The 21,437-nt window shown below is 42.4% G+C and overlaps 1 protein-coding gene across 2 annotated transcripts in view; it reads left to right on the plus strand.

Moving 5' to 3' along the window:
- Positions 1-10,628: 10,628 nt before the first annotated feature.
- slc25a23b (solute carrier family 25 member 23b) overlaps positions 10,629-21,437 on the plus strand; it is a 40,272-nt gene continuing 29,463 nt past the window's right edge. For both annotated transcript variants that reach the window (XM_034113555.1, XM_034113556.1), the window contains exon 1: positions 10,629-11,244. In XM_034113555.1, coding sequence (XP_033969446.1) covers positions 11,026-11,244 — 219 coding nt within the window. In that variant the 5' untranslated portion in view covers positions 10,629-11,025. The remainder of the gene's footprint in view (positions 11,245-21,437) is intronic.

Consider the following 21,437-nt stretch of genomic DNA (forward strand, 5'->3'; position numbering starts at 1 on the left):
TGCATTATGAACGCGCATCTAACCCACGGGACCGCGCCGCCCGGCACGTTCATGTTACGTGTTCAGCACTAGTACATGCGTTTATCTTTACCCATGGATGCACTAAGAACCTTATTGCACTGTATATATATATATATATGTATATATATACATATATATACAGATAAATATATATATATACATATATATATGTATATATACATATATATACATATATATATATATACATATGTATATGTATATATATGTATATGTATATATGTATATGTATATGTATATATATGTATATATACATACATATACATATATATATATATACAGTGCAATAATTATTTCATGCTAAATGAAGCTCTGTTGCTTGGATATCACTAGATCCTGTTACAGCGTAATATAAAAGTACATAACGATTGATGTGTAAATTAGCATAATTACTAGCTAGCCGATAGCTGCTAACTGCCGCCTCGTTAATATAAAATCCATCATAATAACAAACCATTACCATGCTGTCATGAATGTGCGGTGCTGTTACGTGTACACAAATGGACGTGCTTGATGTGAACGAGCATTTTGGGGGGCATGGTTAAAGTTTCTCAGGCATGCCGGGTAATCTGTGACGTTTCGCTCTCTCAAAAGTTGGGCCATTTTATCATCATGCGCGAATGAGCAACTCTCATAGGAATGAATGAGGACCCGCCTCCCACGCTGTATCTAGTTCTTATTATACATCCATGGGGGAGCCTCGCTGCTGGGAAGCAGTATGTGTCAGCGCAACTTACATGATGCGGTTAAAACAAATTTAAATAATTGGTTTAAACGGCATAATAATAATGACGGCCGTCCGTTCTGTGATTCTCCAGAACACACAGATGGCCAGTCCGCCCCTGTGTAGCATATTCTTTTCGATGAGAGATGAGCAGATCGCCACTGGGCTTTCAACTAAAGACACAGCTCCTTATGGGTAATGCAATGTGTGAAGTGCCGATGTTCCGGATGAACTGGTTTCCCGATCAACTGGGGCACAGATGTGGGGAGCGTGGCCTTCGACTGAAATACACATTTCGATCGCTTCTTCTGTCGTTTACATAAATCTTTTGGTATATTTGGCTCGGTAGGAAGACTTTGATGCACATTCAGTACCAGTGTGTGAGGTTGTGGTTACGATGGCGATATCCGGACGGGAACAGCGAGGACTACAAAAAGAAAAACGAGTTGACTGGGGATGTCTGTTCAAAACATTGCGAGCTCGAATAAATCATTTAAACCAGCTATTGTTGCCAGACTTATTACTGAATATCGTTCTTAATGTGATACCAAGTCCATCTGAGACCTGTGTGCACCTTCAGATAGCCTCCAAGTGAAGCGTACGTTGTTTACTCACAGTTTGAAAGCAGCGTGGAGAACTCTTCAGCTGTGGTAAGCTGTGATCCGCTCGAATAAATCATTAAAACCAGTGCTTGAATTGGGCCGGTACTCACCGGTACGCAGTACCGGCACTTCTGATTTTTACCCATGTGGTCTTGCCGGTACTCAGTAAGATGCCGGTACTCAGCCGCCGGCCGCCGGCGACACGTCATGACGCATGACAACAAATATGCCCAGCGTACCTAGATGCGCTGTCCGCCAGGTACGCTGGGCATATTTGTCCGAAAAGACAGCGGTTGTCGCCGGACAAGGAGCCGACTGCAAATACAGAAAATGCTGTGCCTGTGTTAGAAATTGTGTCTGACGGGGAGCCTTCTCGAGCCTCCTGCTCCAGGTTCTGCATCCCATAAACCACCGTCTGGATTCCCCTGTGTCCTCCCTGGCAGCTCCATTGATTCCCTCTCTCCTTTCCTGCTGAAAGATGAGTGTACTCAGGGACGAGGAGTCATTTAATCAACCACTAGTAGGAGTCAGGCTTTACTTTCTTTTATATCCATAAAGAAAAAGTAAATCTGTTTACAGTTCTGTTTCATATGGATGTTGAGAGGTATCCATGTATCTCTTAATTTTGCTCTCAAAGTGCACCAGATTGATGCATTTAACTTTCTAAATAAAAAAAAAAATCTTCCCGGGGGAGCATGCCCCCGGACCCCCCTAGAGGGTGTCAGGTCCACTCCCCACTTATAAAAATAGCACTTTACCACTGCACCCCCTCTAATCTCAGATGCACCCCGTGTCCAGTGGCGGCTCCAGAGTATTTTTGTTGGGTAATCTATGGTAGGGCTAACCCATACAGTGGTGGGGCTCAAGTCAGTATTTGCAATGTAATTACATACACGCTATATCGCTCCCTTGACAGTGAAACGCCACGCGTGAGGTTTAGATTATTTCCCTGTCTCAATCCAAATTGAACTGTATGAAATAAAAAGGCACATTTGTCTTGTAGTAAATAAAAAGGGCGACCTGGAGCCAATCCTGCAATTTCCCCACAGGTGAAAGAGTTGACATGCTGAAAACCCAACCCCTGCAGGGGGGTCTGGGGGATTCTTCCCCAGGAGATTTTTTGAAATACTAACATAAAATACACATTCTGGTACTCTCTTGAGAAGAAAAATAAATAAATCTATTACTACACATTTAAAAAAATGAATGCCATTTTAGTTTTTTGTTACTTTGTTCTGAAAGCTGAACCTGCTGCTCCTCACAGAGAGAAGAGGGAAGAGGCTGTGTGAATTACTTTACATTGTGGATAAGGGTGGATAGCCCCCATTGTTCTGTGTGTCAAAATGAAAGACAGCCCACACACCTATCAATCATCAAACCGTGGGGTCTTATTTCATTACGTGTTGATTTCTATCAACACGTAATGTTGTATCGATGTATAGAGATGTACTACCGCAAAAGTATTCTCCGTCGGGACTTCCTGCAACAACACCACGCCGTTATCGCGATTCTGATTGGCCAGAAGACATTATCAAAGATGTTTTATTGAGAAGACGATCACTACGTGACAAAAGTTTTCAAAACCGTTTCTAGTCTTCGGTATTTCCAGGCAAGTGGATACTGAAATCAATCTTACTAACTGCTGTCTGTGCAATTTACTTGGCGAGTTGGCGGACTTTATTTAGCTTACTTTAACATCATTTTTCATGGTGGGGCTAAGGTGGGGCTAAGCCATTTCTTGGTATGGCTATAGCCTACCCCAGCCATACCCTGGCGCCGCCACTGCCTGTGTCATTTCATTTAAAGGAGAGGTGTCATGCTTTTCCGGTTGTTACCCGTCCCCTTGTGTGTTATGAAGGTTTTTATGCATGTAAACGGTGTGCAGAGTCAAAACCCTCAAAGTACACCCTGTAGCGAGTAAAACTCTAACACAGAAAATACCTCCCCAAAACGCCTCGTTGGAGATACGTCACTGCCCATTTGAGTCTTCCATTTAGTTCCGGGTACGGCATGATGTCATGCGGTACCCGGAACGAAATGGACCAATCCCGAAGAGCTATGGCCGCACCCTCTGCCAGCCTAACATTTACTGTTGGAAGCTCTGGTTCAGTTCACAATCGATCCAGTCATGCCAATGCCAAGGACCTGTTTCCTGAAATGTGAGGAGAAATCTGAGCTGTTTGTCCTACCGACGGAAGAACCACGACGAAGTCAGTGGTTGAAATTTCTTTTTAACACTGTTCCTTCAGAGGTTCGAAGAACGTTACTGTGTGCGCGGCATTTCACAGACGAAAGCTTCCAAAACATTGCCCAGTTTGAGGCCGGATATGCACAGCATTTGAAACTGAAGGACGATGCTATTCCTAGTTTGTTTGGACCGTTTGGAGCAGGGGAAGATTCGGGTTCACAACCTGTAAGTTTGCATTGTTATTTGTGTATTTATCAAACAAGACTGTTTAAATGTATAAACTGTGTCGGACTGCTAAGCCATTGACACAGTGCTAACTGTACTAACTAAGTTGCTAGCGTTTCCATATATCAACTCTAATATCAGCAGATGGCCTTGCATACAGTACATTTATCTCATAGCAGGAGAATGTCTGCATTCACACACAAAATACTCATAGACAGTATACTCCGGGTGATTTGCCGTACGGTCAGTCGCGAAACGTAATTACATTATAGCTGGCGTAGCGTGTATGCTACCGAGCTAACCAATGGAGCTAGACAAGGGTTTGCTCGGGAATATTTTTTTGTTATGCCAGCTACAATGAATGTAGCAGACTACCCGTATAAGATTGCAATTGTAAACACGTTCTTGCTAGCCTAATATGAATCACTAGCTTTTGTTCATAGTGGTTTTATTACACTAAACAAACCCAGCTTACTGGGCTAACGACGTTGCTAGCGTTTAAATATATCAACTACAATGTCAGCAGATGGCCTTACATGTTTGTCATGGCAGGAGAATGTCTGCAGTCACACACGGAATACTCATACAGTATACTCCGGGTGATTTACCGTACATTGTGACAGTACATGTACATACTGCATGTATAGCTAACGAGGCTAGCTATACATGCTAGCGCAAAAACAATGTATTCATGCCAGTTACAATGAATGACCGAACGTAGCAGACTACCCGTATAAGATTGCAATTATAAACACGTTATTGCTAGCCTAATATGAACCACTAGCTTTTGTTCATAGTAGTTTTATTACTCTACATTATAGTTGCCGTTCCTCCGAGCTAGCGTTCATATCGTGTTAGCTACCAAAGTAAACAAAGCTAGGTTAGCATATTAGCTGGCAAGCTTACTGTGTTCATTAGATAGACTCCTACCACAACTACTACTAACGAATCTAAAACAACTAAGTTTCTCTAATATTTTGTGATTTGCATTTGATTTCGTCCAGCCAGATCTTGCCGGACAATACATGACTACCACACTGATGCATCGTCCTAAAAAGCCCCGGCTGCGAAAGGCAAGATGCTGACAACGGGGAGGAATTGATGATATACCGTGTATATATGTATATTTATGTTCATTTTGTACATTTCTAAAAATAAAGTTTAATGGAAATACTTAGTAGGCCTATCCTTTCTTCCCTGAATTATTTGCTTCTATAACATATCATTCATATATAGCAAACCATGATTTGATTTCTCATCAAACAGTAGTAGTTTATTACAGGTAAAAATAACTTACTCTTTGTTATGACCGGCTCGTAGGCCACAACGGAAAGACAAGGAGACATACACGAGTTTACAAAACCACGGCACATTTATTGTGGTAAATGCAGAGATAGGTGGTCGAGGGGAGAGGATCGCCGAGTTCGTCCTTCTGCAGCCGCTTTGGAGAGAGACAGGGGCCGCCGTGTGACTCCGGGCAGCTGGGCTTAATAGCACCTCGGCTCCGGCCAGGTGTCCGTGATCGCGCTGATTAGCCTCTTCAGCTCCACCCCATCGTAAGACCTGCAACACACCTGCACAAAGGCCCTGGGGCCGTCACACTCTTCTATAACAACAGTTGTAGGTACAGTTCGGTTAGTTAGCGTATAAAATATACGGCTGTACCGACGCCATTATAAGACTGATGTTCCGCTGAGAGCGAGCCGAAAAAAGCACTGTTAGACATGGGCGGAGCCTCTCTGGTGGTTGACTAATCAGAACAGAGTGGCCGAGCTGACCAATTGGAGCACACTAGGCTCACAGGGAGGGGGGGGGCAAGAGCTCCAACGAGTCGTTTAGTGGAGAGAGTGAATACTGCTGAATACACATACTTTACAGAGATGCTGTATGCGAAACCAATGTGAGTTTGGAAAATTGCACAGTATAAATCCATTTTAGTATACCTCAACAATGTAATTATGATCAGTGGAAATGGCCATGACATGGGCCCTTTAACATTCTTGTTTTAACATGAGCATCAGCTGCGGAACTCCCTTTCTTAATAAAACACTTCAGTTATCATTACACACTTTTCTTCTCTTGAAGATATGAAAGCCTATAGGAAATGGTTCTACCATTTGCACAAGTTGTAAGGTAATGCTGTTATTTTAGCATTTAATCCTCTCGTGCAGCGGTTTTCAAAGTGTGAGGCGCGCCTCCCCTGGGGGGCGCCAGAGAGCTTCAGGGGAGGCGCAGCGTGAGGAAAAAAAGAACGAGAAAAAGATTAATAAAGTGACACTTGCCCACTTTTGGCTGTCTGTGGAGACCGAGTTCCCCCACCTCGCCAAAAAGGCTGTAAAAGTGCTCATTCCCTTCACCTCCACCTATCTGTGTGAGTGGGGGTTTTCCGCATTGACTTTGATCAAAAGCAAGTACCGGTCAAGGCTGCAGCCAGAGGATGATCTGCGTTTATTCCTGCGAGCATCAAATGGCGCGTTTCCACTACAGCGCGGAGCACGGTTTAAGAGGGCTGTGACGTCAGCGGCCCGTTTTTGGTTGCGTTTCCACTTGGCCTAGTACCGGCCGGCGGGTCCTAATTCACAGTTTTTCTGGCCTCATAAAATCGTGGGTCTAGGGCCAGAGACAACGAGGCTGAGTCGGGCTGAGTATGCTAAACTAGAGAGAGAATCGCTGGCAAGGGGGCTACAACTACAACAAGATGGACATATTTGACCGTGATTTAATTGTAATACACGTTTCAAAATGATGCCGAAGTAACAACATACTGATACCGGTTAGTAAAAACCATGAATTAATGCTTTGACAAGTCTGCAGACAGACGGCAGGGGAAAAACCTTTTAAAATGCGTGTTTTCTAAATGGAGATTGGCTAAGCTAACGCAGTATATGCTCCGACCGTCCACACTCACAACAACGGCCTATACAGACATAAATAAAGCAGCGACTGTATTCACCATGACACAGACAGTCTGTGGTTTGTACTTGTTTAACTTTTGTCTAGTTTCTGAACATATATGAGGAGCTGTGAGCTCTGAGTGCTAACAGCTAACGGCTGTGTTGTTTTTCTGGGGTTCTCATTGAAGATGACGTCACGGCTCCGCCTACACTGCGTTACTATAGATACTACCCCAGTTCCTAAACTGTAATGGAAATGCGCCATAAAGTGAGCCAGTCCTAACGAGGCCTAGCCATACCGAGCGGGGCCGAGCGAGGCCGTGTAGTGGAAACGCGCCAAAAGACGCAGACTCATTGTTCCCACTAAAGTAGGGGTGAGTGTAATAAGGAGGCAAAGTTGACGTTCAGTGTGTTGCCGGGAGCATATAAGCATATATATATCCACGATGTTGAAAATGTTAAAAATGTTAAAAGAAAATATGTGTTGAGAACACCGTGCGAAAATATACGGGTCGTGCTGCAGCTAGATTTGCCTGTTCTCTGTAAGAAGGTGTCGGCGACTGACATGCAAGGAAGAACGGCTGTCCACAGGCTGTTCCAACTTTAACAACTTTATTAACTTCCAAGGTAGTGAATTGAACATGCAATTGTAATTGGGTGTGCGGTATATTTTCAGGCACGCACACGCATGTTCCACAACACACAAACTGAACAACACTCAATTGTCCGATCGCTACTAGTGTCCTTGCGATCTTGTTATAACAAGTGTACGTTACTGATGCAATATGGTTGAGACCAGTCAGGCTTATTCTAGAGGGGTGCAAGGAATAGTCCAAGTAGTGGGGGAGTTTTATACAATATGTTTAAAACATAAAGATACAAAGGTTTAAAAAAGTTATTGTTTAATGTTTTAAGGAGGGGACGCTACTCAGCCAATCAAATCGGTGCAGTCAGTGAGTCAGCACGATAGATTCAAACACACACACAGAGACGAGACAAGAGGAGAGAAACAGTCGGAGTAATTTCAAATGGCGAAAGGTAGACAGCGAAAACAGAGCATTTAATGACATTTAATGACATTTTCTCTTACTGGACCTCTTTGAAATGCAATTGAATACTCCTGCATTATAGCAACAACAACAATAATAATAATAATAATAATAGCAATAATAATTGGGAGGGGGGGCACGGCTGTTCTTATGTTCTCTGAGGGGAGGCTCACCTTCCCACACTTTGAAAACCCCTGCTCTAGTGTTATGTATTAGTTGGATTTTCTACTGGTTTAGTGAAAGGGTTGTTGCACTCGTCCACTTTTTTGGCAATCTGTTCATAATCTTAAAAAGTTAAACACTTTTCCAGTGGTCTGGTAACTTCCTGAACACTGCATAGCATTACTTGTTGTACGGTGCATCCCTCTTTGACCAGGGCTTTTCTAAATGTCAATGTTGTTCACTGCTCCTCAGATTGTGGCCTCTAAAAAACATATTCTGCTGCCAGACTGTGCTCTCCTGAAAGGATTGATATTTTGTGGATGTCTTTATGTGGTCAAATTCAGGATGTTTGTTTTAAAAATGTGGGAAATATTGATTATATATTGAAATATTGATATGATTATTTGAACAGGCCAGACTTGATGGCCAAGCTGTCCACACTGGATTTGGTCAGGGTGGTTCTGTAATGTCAGTCACTGGGCTCAGGTCTGCTACACTGTCTCTTTAGGGCCAGATAGCTCTACATTTTGCTTTGTGCTTTTGTGCTTCCAGTTAGTGATGTATTTGTTTCCGGTGTTTTATAACTTGGTTGATTGATATGTTGTCAGACTGGCCATGAGTAAAAACAGTGTTAGGGTCAGGAAGTGAAGCATCAGGACCAGCAGAGTGAGTCTCTTTACCTTGCTCAGTGTATAGAGTGGCGATGTCACGCCCATCCACTTCCGGTCCATGGGACCTTATTTCTGAAAAATAATGTATTGAAGTCAATGGAGAGAGAAAACTTATCTTTCGATCCCGTTTGAATTGTGCCATGAATTACACATATGATGTTTGTCAATCTTAAAAAATCATTTCCATGTCAAAAAAGTCACAGTTTGTCGTAAAACTGTTGAAATATAAGACTATGAAAAATACGCAACTAGAAAGACTACAAATCCCAGAGTCACGTAAGTGATGTCACAATTGTTTTCCTCTACTAAGAGATAGCTAAGATCAGCGCCATATAGATAGAATCTATCTATATGGCGCTGGCTAAGATAAGATAACTTTAACAAGATGCCTGTGTGCTTAGTACCAGGTTGTTATCATACGAGCAATGGGTCTTGCTCGTTCTTTCGCTTCCCGTCTGATGAAAGGATCAAGTTAGCTACCTAGCTAGTAGCTAGCACGTTAGTTAGCATTACAGCCTTGTCATTTTTATTAGCCTTAACATGAAGTAACATTAAGTAACCCAAAATGTTAAACAGTAAGAGTAGTAGTCATATTTCGTGAACCCTTTGAAGAGTACTGTCACACCGGTGTGATCATTCTATAATACACAATTTAAGCCCGGGGGAGAAATGCTAACGCTAACGCTAGCATCGGCGATCTTTTCTACTTCATGCTATCTGCACAAATTGTTGAAATTAAAAAGACCAGGCAGTTCAGAGAGAATCAAAGGAAGGCAGGCAGGCAGGCAGCTTTACATGACATTCTTCTGGACGTGTTTCATTGTGGTGATAGTGAGGGTAGTCAATCGTTTTGTTGACAAGACAGTAGTGACGGCCATCTTGGTGACGTGTGTTGTTAGGTGTTACTTCACAGTTTCTCTCTCTCTCTCTCTCTCTCTCTCTCTATCTCTCTCTCTCGCTAGCTATCTCGCTCTCTCTCTCTCTCTCTCTCTCTCTCTCTCTCTCTCTCTCTCTCTCTCTCTCTCTCTCTCTCTATCTCTCTCTCTCTCTCTCTCTCTCTCTCTCTCTCTCTCTCTCTCTCTCTGTCTAATGCTGACCAGGCACCTACTGTCCTCTGCTGCACGTCACAGCTCACAATCCTCATCATTAATGCTATTTATAGCCAATAAGCTGTCAGGGGTTCATTTTACTGACAGTGATCATTCTACAGGACCTTCTTCTAACATTATACCAGTGGTTGATGAAGTATTCAGATCTATCACTTAAGTTATAGTTTTGTTATCAGCCTGTACTATACGAAATATTAATGAAAAATACTCCTTTGTAGGTAACGATCCAGCTTGCAAAATGTTGTAAAAGTAGGCCTATAAATAATTACAGGTATCGTCAGAAAACAAATCAAGTATCAAAGATGAAAATCCTTTAAGATTATTATTATTATTATTGTTATTGTTTTTGTTATTCTCTGATTCATTCAGGCATGGATATAAGCAGCTGAAGATGGAATATTTTACTTGACTTAACATTTTAAAGCAGCAATACCCCTTTAATCAAAACATTTATTTTATACAGAAGTAAGCTATTACGAAATGTAGACTGCTTAAAGTAGACCAGCAAAACAAAAGCAGTCATTAAGCAGAAAGGAACTGTTATTGTGCTAATATCACATTATTTATTTATTGTAACTGCATGCCATTTTTTAAGGATTTATTTATTATTCGAGAAAACGTTAAATCTATAATTAATCATAAAAATACAAGAATTAGACTATAGATTACTGAATGTGTGAGCGTTGTTACATGTATAATAACAAAAATACTAGGCTCCTTAATAAAAATAACCCTTTCGATTCATCTTTGCAACTTATTAACATTGTTATTAATAGACTTGGACACTGCTCTTGAGGAGTATTTTAACAGCTAAAGTAATTAGGCTCATTGCTAGAAAGGAAACGTCTGGAATCCTCTCATTCTCTGTCTCTGCTGAGTGTGCGCTGAGGAGCCATGCACGTGATGCAGAGGCACGAGCGTCACCGAGAGTGGGTGGATTAATGTGTGGAGGTGAAGTCATTTAAGTCATGTTCCCTTCAGGTCTGTTTGGAAGTGCTTTGGACAGTTAAATGCTAGTTTTCGCACGTTTAACGTGCTGGTTTGAGAGACTGCGGTAAACCCGGAGCTCATTGACAGCTAAGACGAAAACTTTAGTTTATCTGAATGTGTATTGGAGCGTGTGACCGAGTATGTAATTGGTACGGGAATTATCCCAACAAGGGCTCGTGTAACAACATCCATCCATCAGCCCGGGGGAGATCCTCCGCAGAGGCAGCGGAGCAGCACAGCCTCTGCCTCGCTGTCCCAGCTAGCTGCGGTGTAAGGGAGCGGGCTTTACAGAGGGTCCTCGGTCCTCACAGTGTCCAGCTCGGCTGAGATAGTAGCAGTTGACCACTAGACACCAGGCTCTCTTTATTTCACATGGGCGAAGACAAAGAGGGGTTCAGCGGCCAGACTCGCCACGGAGGAAACAAAGAACCGGGAGAGACCGGAGCCGGAGAGCCTTTGGACCCGGGCAGAGAGGGGAGGTATGCGGAGCTGTTCAGCCAGCTGGACCTCAATAAAGACGGCAGAGTGGACATCAGTGAGCTGAAGACTGGACTGGCTGCTCGGGGGTTACAGCGGGGGGAGGCGGAGGAGGTGAGACATGCTGATGCTAAGACAGAACAGGTATGAGCTGTGATATGTATGAGGTGTGATTAATGCCAAAGACTGAACTAACTGAGCAGCCAATCGTGTCGATCGTCGCCTACCATGCCATGAACTATGCCGCGAGAGAAGTAACGTGACACTCTCGTCGCCACCCCTCTTGTCTGAGAAGCTACGTGACGTCTGAAGTTACTTTACTTTGGTAGTTATCACCAAATAACCCAGTAATGTTAGAGCTACGTAGTTGCTGTTCAAGCTAGACTCTATTTCAATATAGTTTTGGTATTAAAATAATGTTACACCTCTTGTATGCCCTGAACGCAAAAACAACCACAGACAAGAATATATATTTTTAATTATCAAAATGATAACAAAGTCTGAAAAAACAGGAGAAGCCTGTCTTCCCTTGGCAGTGGCGTTTTTATATGTACAAAAGTGGTGGGGCACAAAAAAATTAGATGTCTATATATAAGCTTCTGCAGTGATGTGCAGTGAGGTTCATGGCTGGTGAGGCACTGGCACTGACTCTTCAGGTTTACAAATATTATATTTTGACCTAAACCAAAATATAATATTATTTTCAAAAGCTTTTTTTGTCTGATGCTTCGATTAATTTTAAACAGACAGTTCAACAAAAGGATACCCAAAAAATGTAATTTTATCATTTAAATATTGAATTGTTCTCTCTTAGTAAGATCCCATTTTCAATAAAATTGCGGTCTTACCTTGACTTGAAGATGAAGTCCATTTGCCTATCCTTCTGGACAAACATTTCTATTACTTTTTTGTAAAAGTCCTCCTTATCTTCTTGTAGTTTCAAAAGTCTATCATAAATCTAATCCATAGATTTATGATAAAAAAATTATAAAAGTAGGGTAGACATGTGGATATTATCCGGCTAATCAAAACGTGCATTTATCTAACAGGTACGTTTCCCACAGATCTTATTTCGAGCTATTTTCTAAAATCCTCTGGAGAAATCTCATTGCTTTTTTGTGCTTACTTCCTGGTTTTAGGACGCGCCACTGCACCTCTCTCGTCTCCTCTTCACACACCACACTTTTCGCGGCACACGTACTTACAGCCAATCAGCTCTGAATGATTTGAGATGACGTATGGTGGGGATGGTAGCTCCGTGCCCCTCTGGTCATTATCTTTTTGCCACACACATTACATTACAAAATACTCTGAGCATGCGCAGTGTAGTTTTTACAGTCATCGTTCACTTCACAGCGAGAGGAAGGGGCATAATCAGGTTTTGTCCCACATGGCTCTAAACAGCTCAATAGGCACACACTGTGACTGTAGACACACTAATTAGAAGAACACAGACTAAAACAGCAATGTACAGACGAATCAGATGATTAAACATGATCTTAAAATATATTTTATATATTTTTTTATTTTTTTTTTTGCATTTTTGTAATCATTATTTGTAATACTTTCTTCTGACACTAGGTGGGGCTGTGCCCCACCTGCCCCTAATGACCAGTCGCCACTGTCCCTTGGTCTCCAGGAGAAAACGCCACTGTATATCACCAAGTTTTCATATCGTTTTGTGTGTGAAATAGATCGCTGCAGTGAACACAACTTTATGTATTTGTTTATGGTTTATTTGATATGGAGGGATGCAGTATACTTAGAAGTTCAGAGAAGAAGCAACCCCTATATATTGTTTATTTTATTTTGTTTCATTTTGGCACCATGGCAGAGGCAAATATAGAGTTAATGTGCGGAGATTATAATGTCCCGTTTACTAAAATATGTATTGTTTTATGATGTTTAGTTGACAAAATAGTCACTGTAGCAGCGACGTGCAGTCAGGGGAGGCAGGGGAGGCAGAGCCTCACCTGTCATACTCCAATGTAACGGAAAAACAATTAAAGAAAAACTAAATAATAATAATAATAAAATGTCTCCACTGATCTTGTGTAAATGTGATTTCTGTGTGATTCCAATCGCTTTTTATAGTCAAAATCAGCAAATTTGCCGAGCTCCGCTACGGGAGCGATGAGAAGTGAGGCAGGGACGAGCTCTGCCTCACGTAAGCCCACAGTAACTTCCTGGAGCACGGGCACTAATTTAGCGCGGGCACTTATTTTGTGAGCGCGCTCCAGCCAGTTACTGTGGGGTGAGGTGAGGCACAGATGAGCTCTACCTCACCTCAGAATGCGTCACCCCACAGAAACTGGCTGGAAAGCGGGCCCTAAGCGCATGCCTGTTATCATCTCACTGTAGGTCACCAATGTAATGTTTGTAGATCCCTTTATTACATTTATCCTCGCCATCCATAGTCTCTAAATAACTTATTTCACGTATATATGATATTTAGGCTCGCTGGTCTCATCGTACAACGGCCATGAGAAAGCACCAGGGGAGGCAGCCATAACCTCTGCCGCACTGAAGGGGGCGCACGTGAGCCCACAGGTTCTTGTTGCTACTGTTATTCTACGCAGAGACGGTAGACGCAAACAACAAACTAGACTTTTGAAACTAGAGGAAGATAAGGAGGACTTTTACAAAACAGTAATAGAGATTGTTGTCCAGAAGGATAGCATGGACTTCATCTTCAAGTCAAGGTAAGACCACAATTGTAATGAAAATGGGATCTTACTAAGAAAAAACAATCCAATATTTAGATTTTGGGTATCCTTTTGTTGAACGGTCTGTTTAAAATTAATCATAGCATCAGACTAAAAAAGCTTTTGAAAATAACAGAATATTTCGATTAAGGTCAAAATATAATATTTGTAAATCTGACTCTGAAAGAGTCAGTGCCTCACCAGCCATGAACCTCACCGCACGTCACTGCACTGTAGTCACTACATTTTCCTGCACTCAAGCATACATCTGAAGACAAGAGTTGTGTCCCCCTTTGGCCACAAGAGGGAGTATATATATATTGTATATATATATATATATATATATATATTTTGTATAGATGTTGCAACTATACAGAGCTTTGGCAATACTATATGTAACTGAGGTCATGCTAATAAAGCTATTGAATTGAATTGAGTATACCTTTTAGTGAGCTGTCAGGAGGAAACAAAGGTTCGCCAACACATTGTACTCTACTGCTGAGAAAGGCTGTACAAAGACGTGAAACGATGTGCTGCAATGTCTGTGTATTTTTGAAGAATGCCAAGTAAAGGAAGAAAGTAATAACTCGCAGAGTCTTAATACATTACTTTATTTCTATTATATAGAAACACTATCCAATGATTTATTATGTTTGTGTTACACACACACCATTACTGAATTCATTCTAAAACCAAGAATAACCTACATACAACAATAAGGAGCCCTGGCTCAAGGACAGACAAAACAAGGACACCACACATGATTATTTTCCAATTACAGTATATTTATTTAAAGAAAGTAACTCAATTGTGATATCAGTTAATCAGTAATGTGTGTATTGTACGGGTGTGTGATGTGTCAGCAGGGCCGGACTGGGACCATAGGTCAGGCCCGGGAATTATACACCCAGCCAGGCCACTACCAATTTTTTTTGGGGGCATTTTGCTGGATGTATCATCAATATTTACAACGTTGCTGCCCGTAGTGATAGCCCTACAGTTTAAATCTACTACCCAAATAGAAACATATGGACATAGGATATTGTTAAAAAAAGTGTGCATATGTATTTGGGAACCTATCCATGTGGACATGTTTTATTTGGGGGTGGACCTCAAATCCTATAGGGGGGTCCGGGGGCATGCTCCCCCGGGAAGATTTGTTTTTTTATTTTGGAGTTAAATGCATCAATCTGGTGCACTTTGAGTATAGGCTACTGATATCAGCTCTGCTTGCTCTCAGGAAACATGCATCTGCACTATCTCGATGCAACCCGCTTCTTTCATGCTCTTCCATTCTTTGGTGAACATGCTTCCATGCCTGCATGCCTCCTTTATCAAATGCATTGTCACCGGGAGGCTTGGCAAACATGAGACACAGCGAGCACTAGAAAATGCATTTCCTGCAGAAAATGCGTGCGAATGCTGTAAACTGTGAACATTTGTGGCTGAATTTAGCTGAAAATAGGCTGAAGGAGTTAAATATCAGATGTAAGTAGTAGTGAATGAATTTGTATTAAGATGAGAAAAGAAAGTAAAAAGGCTTGGGAAAGCAGCAGAATATTTGAACTACAAACTTTTGAACTAACTTGATGGTGAATTATCTGTCGCCATGGCAATGGCATTTGATGACACCCCATAATACGCTTAGATGTGTTGATGGCTGCATCGTTACCAAACCTGTGAAGTTTTGGGCCATTTCGAGCATTTTCACTGAAGTTATGAGAAAACCGTGTTTCATGGTGAGCATTGTGTTGCCATGGCAACGGTATTTGAAGAAATCTCAAAACTGTCCCGTAGATCAGGGGTTCCCAACCTTTATTGTGCCAAGGACCGGCAGATACATTAAAAAAAAATCGCGATCGGTTGTCAATTTTAACTGATTTTAATATTTACTCACCAGCAGGTGGCAACAGAGGCTAATTGTATTTAACAGCCTGAACAAATACCAATATGCATCCAAAACATATTAACGTTTAAAACCAGGATACAATTAAAACAAAAAATAAGGACCGCTTTACAAATATTAATATAATATATAATATAATATAGCCTAATATAGGCCTAGGTGGCAACAGTGGCTAATTGTATGTAACAGCCTGAACAAATAATAGAACAATATGCATCCAAAACATATTAACAAAGTTTAAAACCAGGATACAATTAAAACAAATTAGGACCACTGATATAACTGAAATGTCAGTGAGACCCCTGGGCTTGTTTGCTAGCCATAATAACGTCATACCGGGGCGTGATGGTTGACAATGAAATGCGCAGGGTATTCCTCACGTCCAGTCTGCTTCTAAGTCTGGTCTTAGTGGCCGTCATGGCAGAAAAACCTGCCTCGCACAGATATGACGTTGGGAACGGGAGCAGTGTCTTCAGAGCAAGCGTGCCGATCTCTTTGTATTCTCCCGACGCTTTGATCCAGAAGGATGTCAACGATGTTGAATTAAAGAGTGTTTTCAGTCCTCCGTCATTCATTAGCTCGATCAGCTGATCGTCTTGTTGCGATGGGAGCTGGTCTCGTCCATCGTCATTTAGAAATGGATCACGCATCCATCCTTTGCCATTCCTCGGGTCCTTTGCAGATGGAAAATAGCGTTCAAACGCATCAGACAGTGATAGCAGGTGGCTGTGTATCAACTCGCCAAGTCCCTTGGCTTCTTCCGAAAAACTGGATAAGTTGCTGAACATGTCAAAAACACCCCGGTTGACGCGATGTGCCCAGGTTCCCAACTTGGCTTTGAATCCGGCGACTTTGTCTGCGAGCCTGAATGTGTCAGCCATCCTCCCCTGCATTGTCAGATTTAATTGGTTCAAAGCCATAAAAATGTCACTCAAGTAGGCTAGTTTTGCGAGCCAGCTCTTGTCACTAAAGTGCGCGGCTAAAGGTGACTGCTTGTCAGAGAGGAATTTCTGTAATTGCTCTCTTAACTCGAACACTCTCGTCAGGGCTTTCCCCTTCGACAGCCACCTCATCTCTGTATGTAGAAGAAGGCGTCTGTGATCAGCATCCATGTCCTCGCACAATAATTCAAACACCCTCAAATTCAGGGCATGGGCTTTGATGTGGTTAATGACCCTTATTGCATCATTCAGGACCGTGTGCAGTTCAGGGGACATTTTCTTGCTTGCCAGCATCTCGCGGTGTATCATGCAGTGAGTTGCCTCGCATTCCGGTGCCACTTCTTTCACCCTGGCAGTGAACCCCGACAACCGGCCGGTCATCGCAGCAGCCCCATCAGTGCAGACCCCGACACAAAACGCCCAATCCAGTCTGCCTGCAATGTATTCATTCACCACTCTCAATATTTCGGAGGCGGTGGTTGAGCTTGGAAGTGAAAGACAACAGAGCAAATCTTCCTCCACCTCGTCTTGATGCACATAGCACACATAAACTAACACAACTGCCTTATTTTCCACATCAGTGGATTCGTCCACTTGAATTGCGTACCATTGAGATGCTTTTATTCTGTCCAACAATTGCCCTTCAATATCCTCGGCAATATCATCGATCCTCCTGGGAACAGTATTGTCCGAGAGTGGAACATGTCCTACCATCCCAGCTGCTTTTTCTCCAAAAAGTTCACGGCAGATGTCTTTGGCAGCGGGCAGTATCAGCTCCTCTCCTATTGTAAAGGGCTTTTTAGCTTTGGCTATTCGGTGAGCAACCAGATATGAAGCCCTTGTTGCAGCGACGCTCGTTGACGTTGTGGACTTTAACACACTTCTGCCCATCCAACTCGCGTTTTTTCCTTTAAAAAAACTCAACTGGTTTGTCAATCAGAAAAGGATGTTTGGTTGACAAGTGCCGTTGAAGTTTCGATGGCTTCATTGCTTCATTACAAAGCATTTCGGCACACACAACACACAATGGTTTTGGCGCCAACGAATCGCCCGTTGCAACAAATCGCCCGCTGCAACAAATCCATATTTGATATACGAGGAATCGTATTTGCGATTAAAGCTCGTTTTTTTCTTTTTGGTAGCTTTTTCGGGTTGTGCCTCACCATCTCTTTTATTGGAATAGCCCGCAAAGAAGCGGTTCATGGAAGTTTGCTGAGGTCCACTCATCTCTGCACCTGCGCTCACCTCTACACTCACTGACATCAGCACCCTGACACTGACAGCGCTGTCCAGTGACAGTCCGGTCGGGTGCTGGTGTCCGGAATAGTTCGCTGTGTCAAGCGATCACAGAGCTGCCGGTGCTCTCCGACTCCGGTACCGGTCCGCGGACCGGGGGTTGGGAACCCCTGCCGTAGATGTCTTCACGGCTGGACTGTTAGCACACATGTGAAGTTTGAGCACTTTTTGAACATTTTCATAGGAGTTATACATTACATTAGGAGGTTACATTACTCTCTCTCTTCTCTTGATCGCCCTCTCTCTTCTCTTGATCGCCCTCTCTCTTCTCTTGATCACCCTCTCAATCTTCTATCGCCCTCTCTCTCTTCTCTTGATCGCCCTCTCTCTCTTCTCTTGATCGCCCTCTCTCTCTTCTCTCTCTCTTCTCTTGCTCGCCCTCTCTCTCTTCTCTTGATCGCCCTCTCTCTTCTCTTGATCGCCCTCTCTCTCTCCTCTTGATCGCCCTCTCTCTCTGCTCTTGATCGCCCTCTCTCTCTTCTCTTGATCGCCCTCTCTCTCTTCTCTTGATCACCCTCTCACTCTTCTATCACCCTCTCTCTCTTCTCTTGATCGCCCTCTCTCTCTCCTCTTGATCGCCCTCTCTCTCTTCTATTGATCGCCCTCTCTCTCTCCTCTTGATCGCCTTCTCTCTTCTCTTGATCGCCCTCTCTCTCTCCTCTTGATCGCCCTCTCACTCTTCTATCACCCTCTCTCTCTTCTCTTGATCGCCCTCTCTCTCTTCTCTTGATCACCCTCTCACTCTTCTATCACCCTCTCTCTCTTCTCTTGATCACCCTCTCTCTCTCCTCTTGATCGCCCTCTCTCTTCTCTTGATCGCCCTCTCTCTCTCCTCTTGATCGCCCTCTCACTCTTCTATCACCCTCTCTCTCTTCTCTTGATCGCCCTCTCTCTCCTCTTGATCGCCCTCTCTCTCTCTCCTCTTGATCGCCCTCTCTCTCTCCTCTTGATCACCCTCTCTCTCTCCTCTTGATCGCCCTCTCTCTCTTCTCTTGATCGCCCTCTCTCTCTCCTCTTGATCGCCCTCTCTCTCTTCTATTGATCGCCCTCTCTCTCTCCTCTTGATCGCCTTCTCTCTTCTCTTGATCGCCCTCTCTCTCTCCTCTTGATCGCCCTCTCTCTTCTCTTGATCGCCCTCTCTCTCTCCTCTTGATCGCCCTCTCACTCTTCTCTTGATCACCCTCTCACTCTTCTCTTGATCACCCTCTCTCTCTTCTCTTGATCGCCCTCTCTCTCCTCTTGATCGCCCTCTCTCTCTCTCCTCTTGATCGCCCTCTCTCTCTCCTCTTGATCGCCCTCTCTCTCTCTTGATCGCCCTCTCTCTTCTCTTGATCGCCCTTAATTATTACAGCTCAAATGCATTGCAATGACTTCCATGTTAAAAAAAGACTTTAAAAAGCTGAATGTTTTAAAAAGTATAACATATTTTGAAAAAGTTGAAAGTTTCCCATCATGTGCTGAAAAGGCTGAATGGTTTGATATTTGAATGGTTCCTGCAGCTGAAATTAGGCTGAAGGAGTTAAATAAAGATATTAAATGTAAGTAGTAGTGAATGAATGTTTACAAACACCTGTGTGTGTAAACCATAGACTGTATATATAAATGGACGTAGGGTCCGTGACGTCACCCATAGGATTCTGCAGAGTTGCCGAGAAGCCCTTAGTAGGCGGAGTCGGCCACTAACGGCTCGACAGTGACGTCAGAGTTCCACTCCCACCTGCTCCAAATAAGGGCAAAGAGGCGGAGCCGAGGCGGGACCTGCTGCCACCGGGCTGGAAGTTCCAGAGCTAGCTGAAGCTACCAAGCTAAGCTAACATGCTCCCCATCTGCACACTGCCGTCGCATTTTACGTTTCTAAGGTAAGCGGACATGAGACTATTCAGCAAAACTATAAATAATAATCTAAGTTATTGAGTTTTTAGCATAATACTTCAGAATCTTAAAATCCCTTAACGTTTGTATGCAATTGTGGTAAATTCAACACTGGAATCAAGCAAATATTAATATGTTTGCATGACATTAGTTATTTATATTTTGCCATCACTTAATGATACGTTTAATACATTTAAGTTAAGCTAAGGTACATGTGATGATAGCTAGTTAGTGCTCTTACCTGTGAGGCCTCCTCCAAACAGCATTATAACCAGACTGTATCATTAAAACTACAAGTACCAGTTCTAGATCCTTGACTTCAGACAAACAATTCAAAAGACAAAATGTATTTAAAGACCAATCTTTATTTGAAGGTGCCTCTTAACCTGAGATATTAGTTATACAGTAATAGTATTGACAATCTAAAAAAACTGAGCAACTCAACAGTCAACTTTATATTTCTTATTGTCTAAAGCATTTATTATTTTCATTTTTCCCCTCTCATATTCAGTGTGGACGGATTGAGACAGCGTGGTGTCCAGAGAGCTGCAGAGACTTCAGGGAGAAACCTCCGTGTGATGGACGTCCTGTCTGTTGGTTTGGCCGGAGAGGACTGAGGGTCTTTCATCAGCTAGGAGGACCAGGCCTGATGGATGCTGGGCATAGCTGATACCAACTGCACAGGCCTAGTCTGTCACTTTATTTGACTAAATGTGTTTACTTATACATTGAATAGGTTTACACCTTCTGTCCATATGTGCTTTTTATTTAAAACATGATTAACTTTTGGTTCACATTTCAATAAATTGAATTTGTATTTGCACTCCTTTTGTCCATTATTCTTACTGAAAATGTTAGATTACACATTCACATCTGACTGAAGATTGGCCACATTTATTTGCGTTGCAAACTCTGCGGTACAAGGTACATGTTGTGAAGCTCATAAAGTGAGGCAAATAGAAATAATCAGCTGATGGAGTGTAGATGTGGGAATAGGTGCATTCGATCAGCTGACTGTGTTTTCACAATAAAAATAGTTTCTTAGTGAATGTCCTGTATTGGTCTTAACATCTCATAACATCAGCTTTTAATTTTCCTCTTGGATGTTCTTCTTGACCCTCGGAGAAAGAGGAGATGTCGTGTCTTTCAGGCATGTCCTTTCCTAACAAAAATTACAGGAAACATAAAACATATTATTGCAGAACAAGTGTGTTATTTATGAAAGAGGTGTGTTTGTGTTTAGGGGCTGTAGATATAATTATTTTGTAATTGTAATGTTTTTTTTTATTTCAACAGTGAGCTACAAAGACAATCAGATTATGAATGAACAGTATGAAATTCATCAACATTGAAATGTATTTTATTATCAAAATAATATTTAACTGTTATTAAAACAAGCTTGCTCTGTTGTCTCACTGAAAGAATAACTTTTACCACGTTTTTACAGACAATATTGAGAGATAAATAGTAGCAGTTCTCACTATGCGTTAAATATCTTTGCCTTCAATACATTAAATTAGAAAGCTGACAGTCATATTGCTTGTTAACATCTAAATGTAACTTTTTGCATGGAAAAAGCCCTCAACT

This window comes from Trematomus bernacchii, unplaced genomic scaffold (assembly GCF_902827165.1).
Source record: "Trematomus bernacchii unplaced genomic scaffold, fTreBer1.1, whole genome shotgun sequence".
Classification (NCBI taxonomy): Eukaryota; Metazoa; Chordata; class Actinopteri; order Perciformes; family Nototheniidae; genus Trematomus; species Trematomus bernacchii.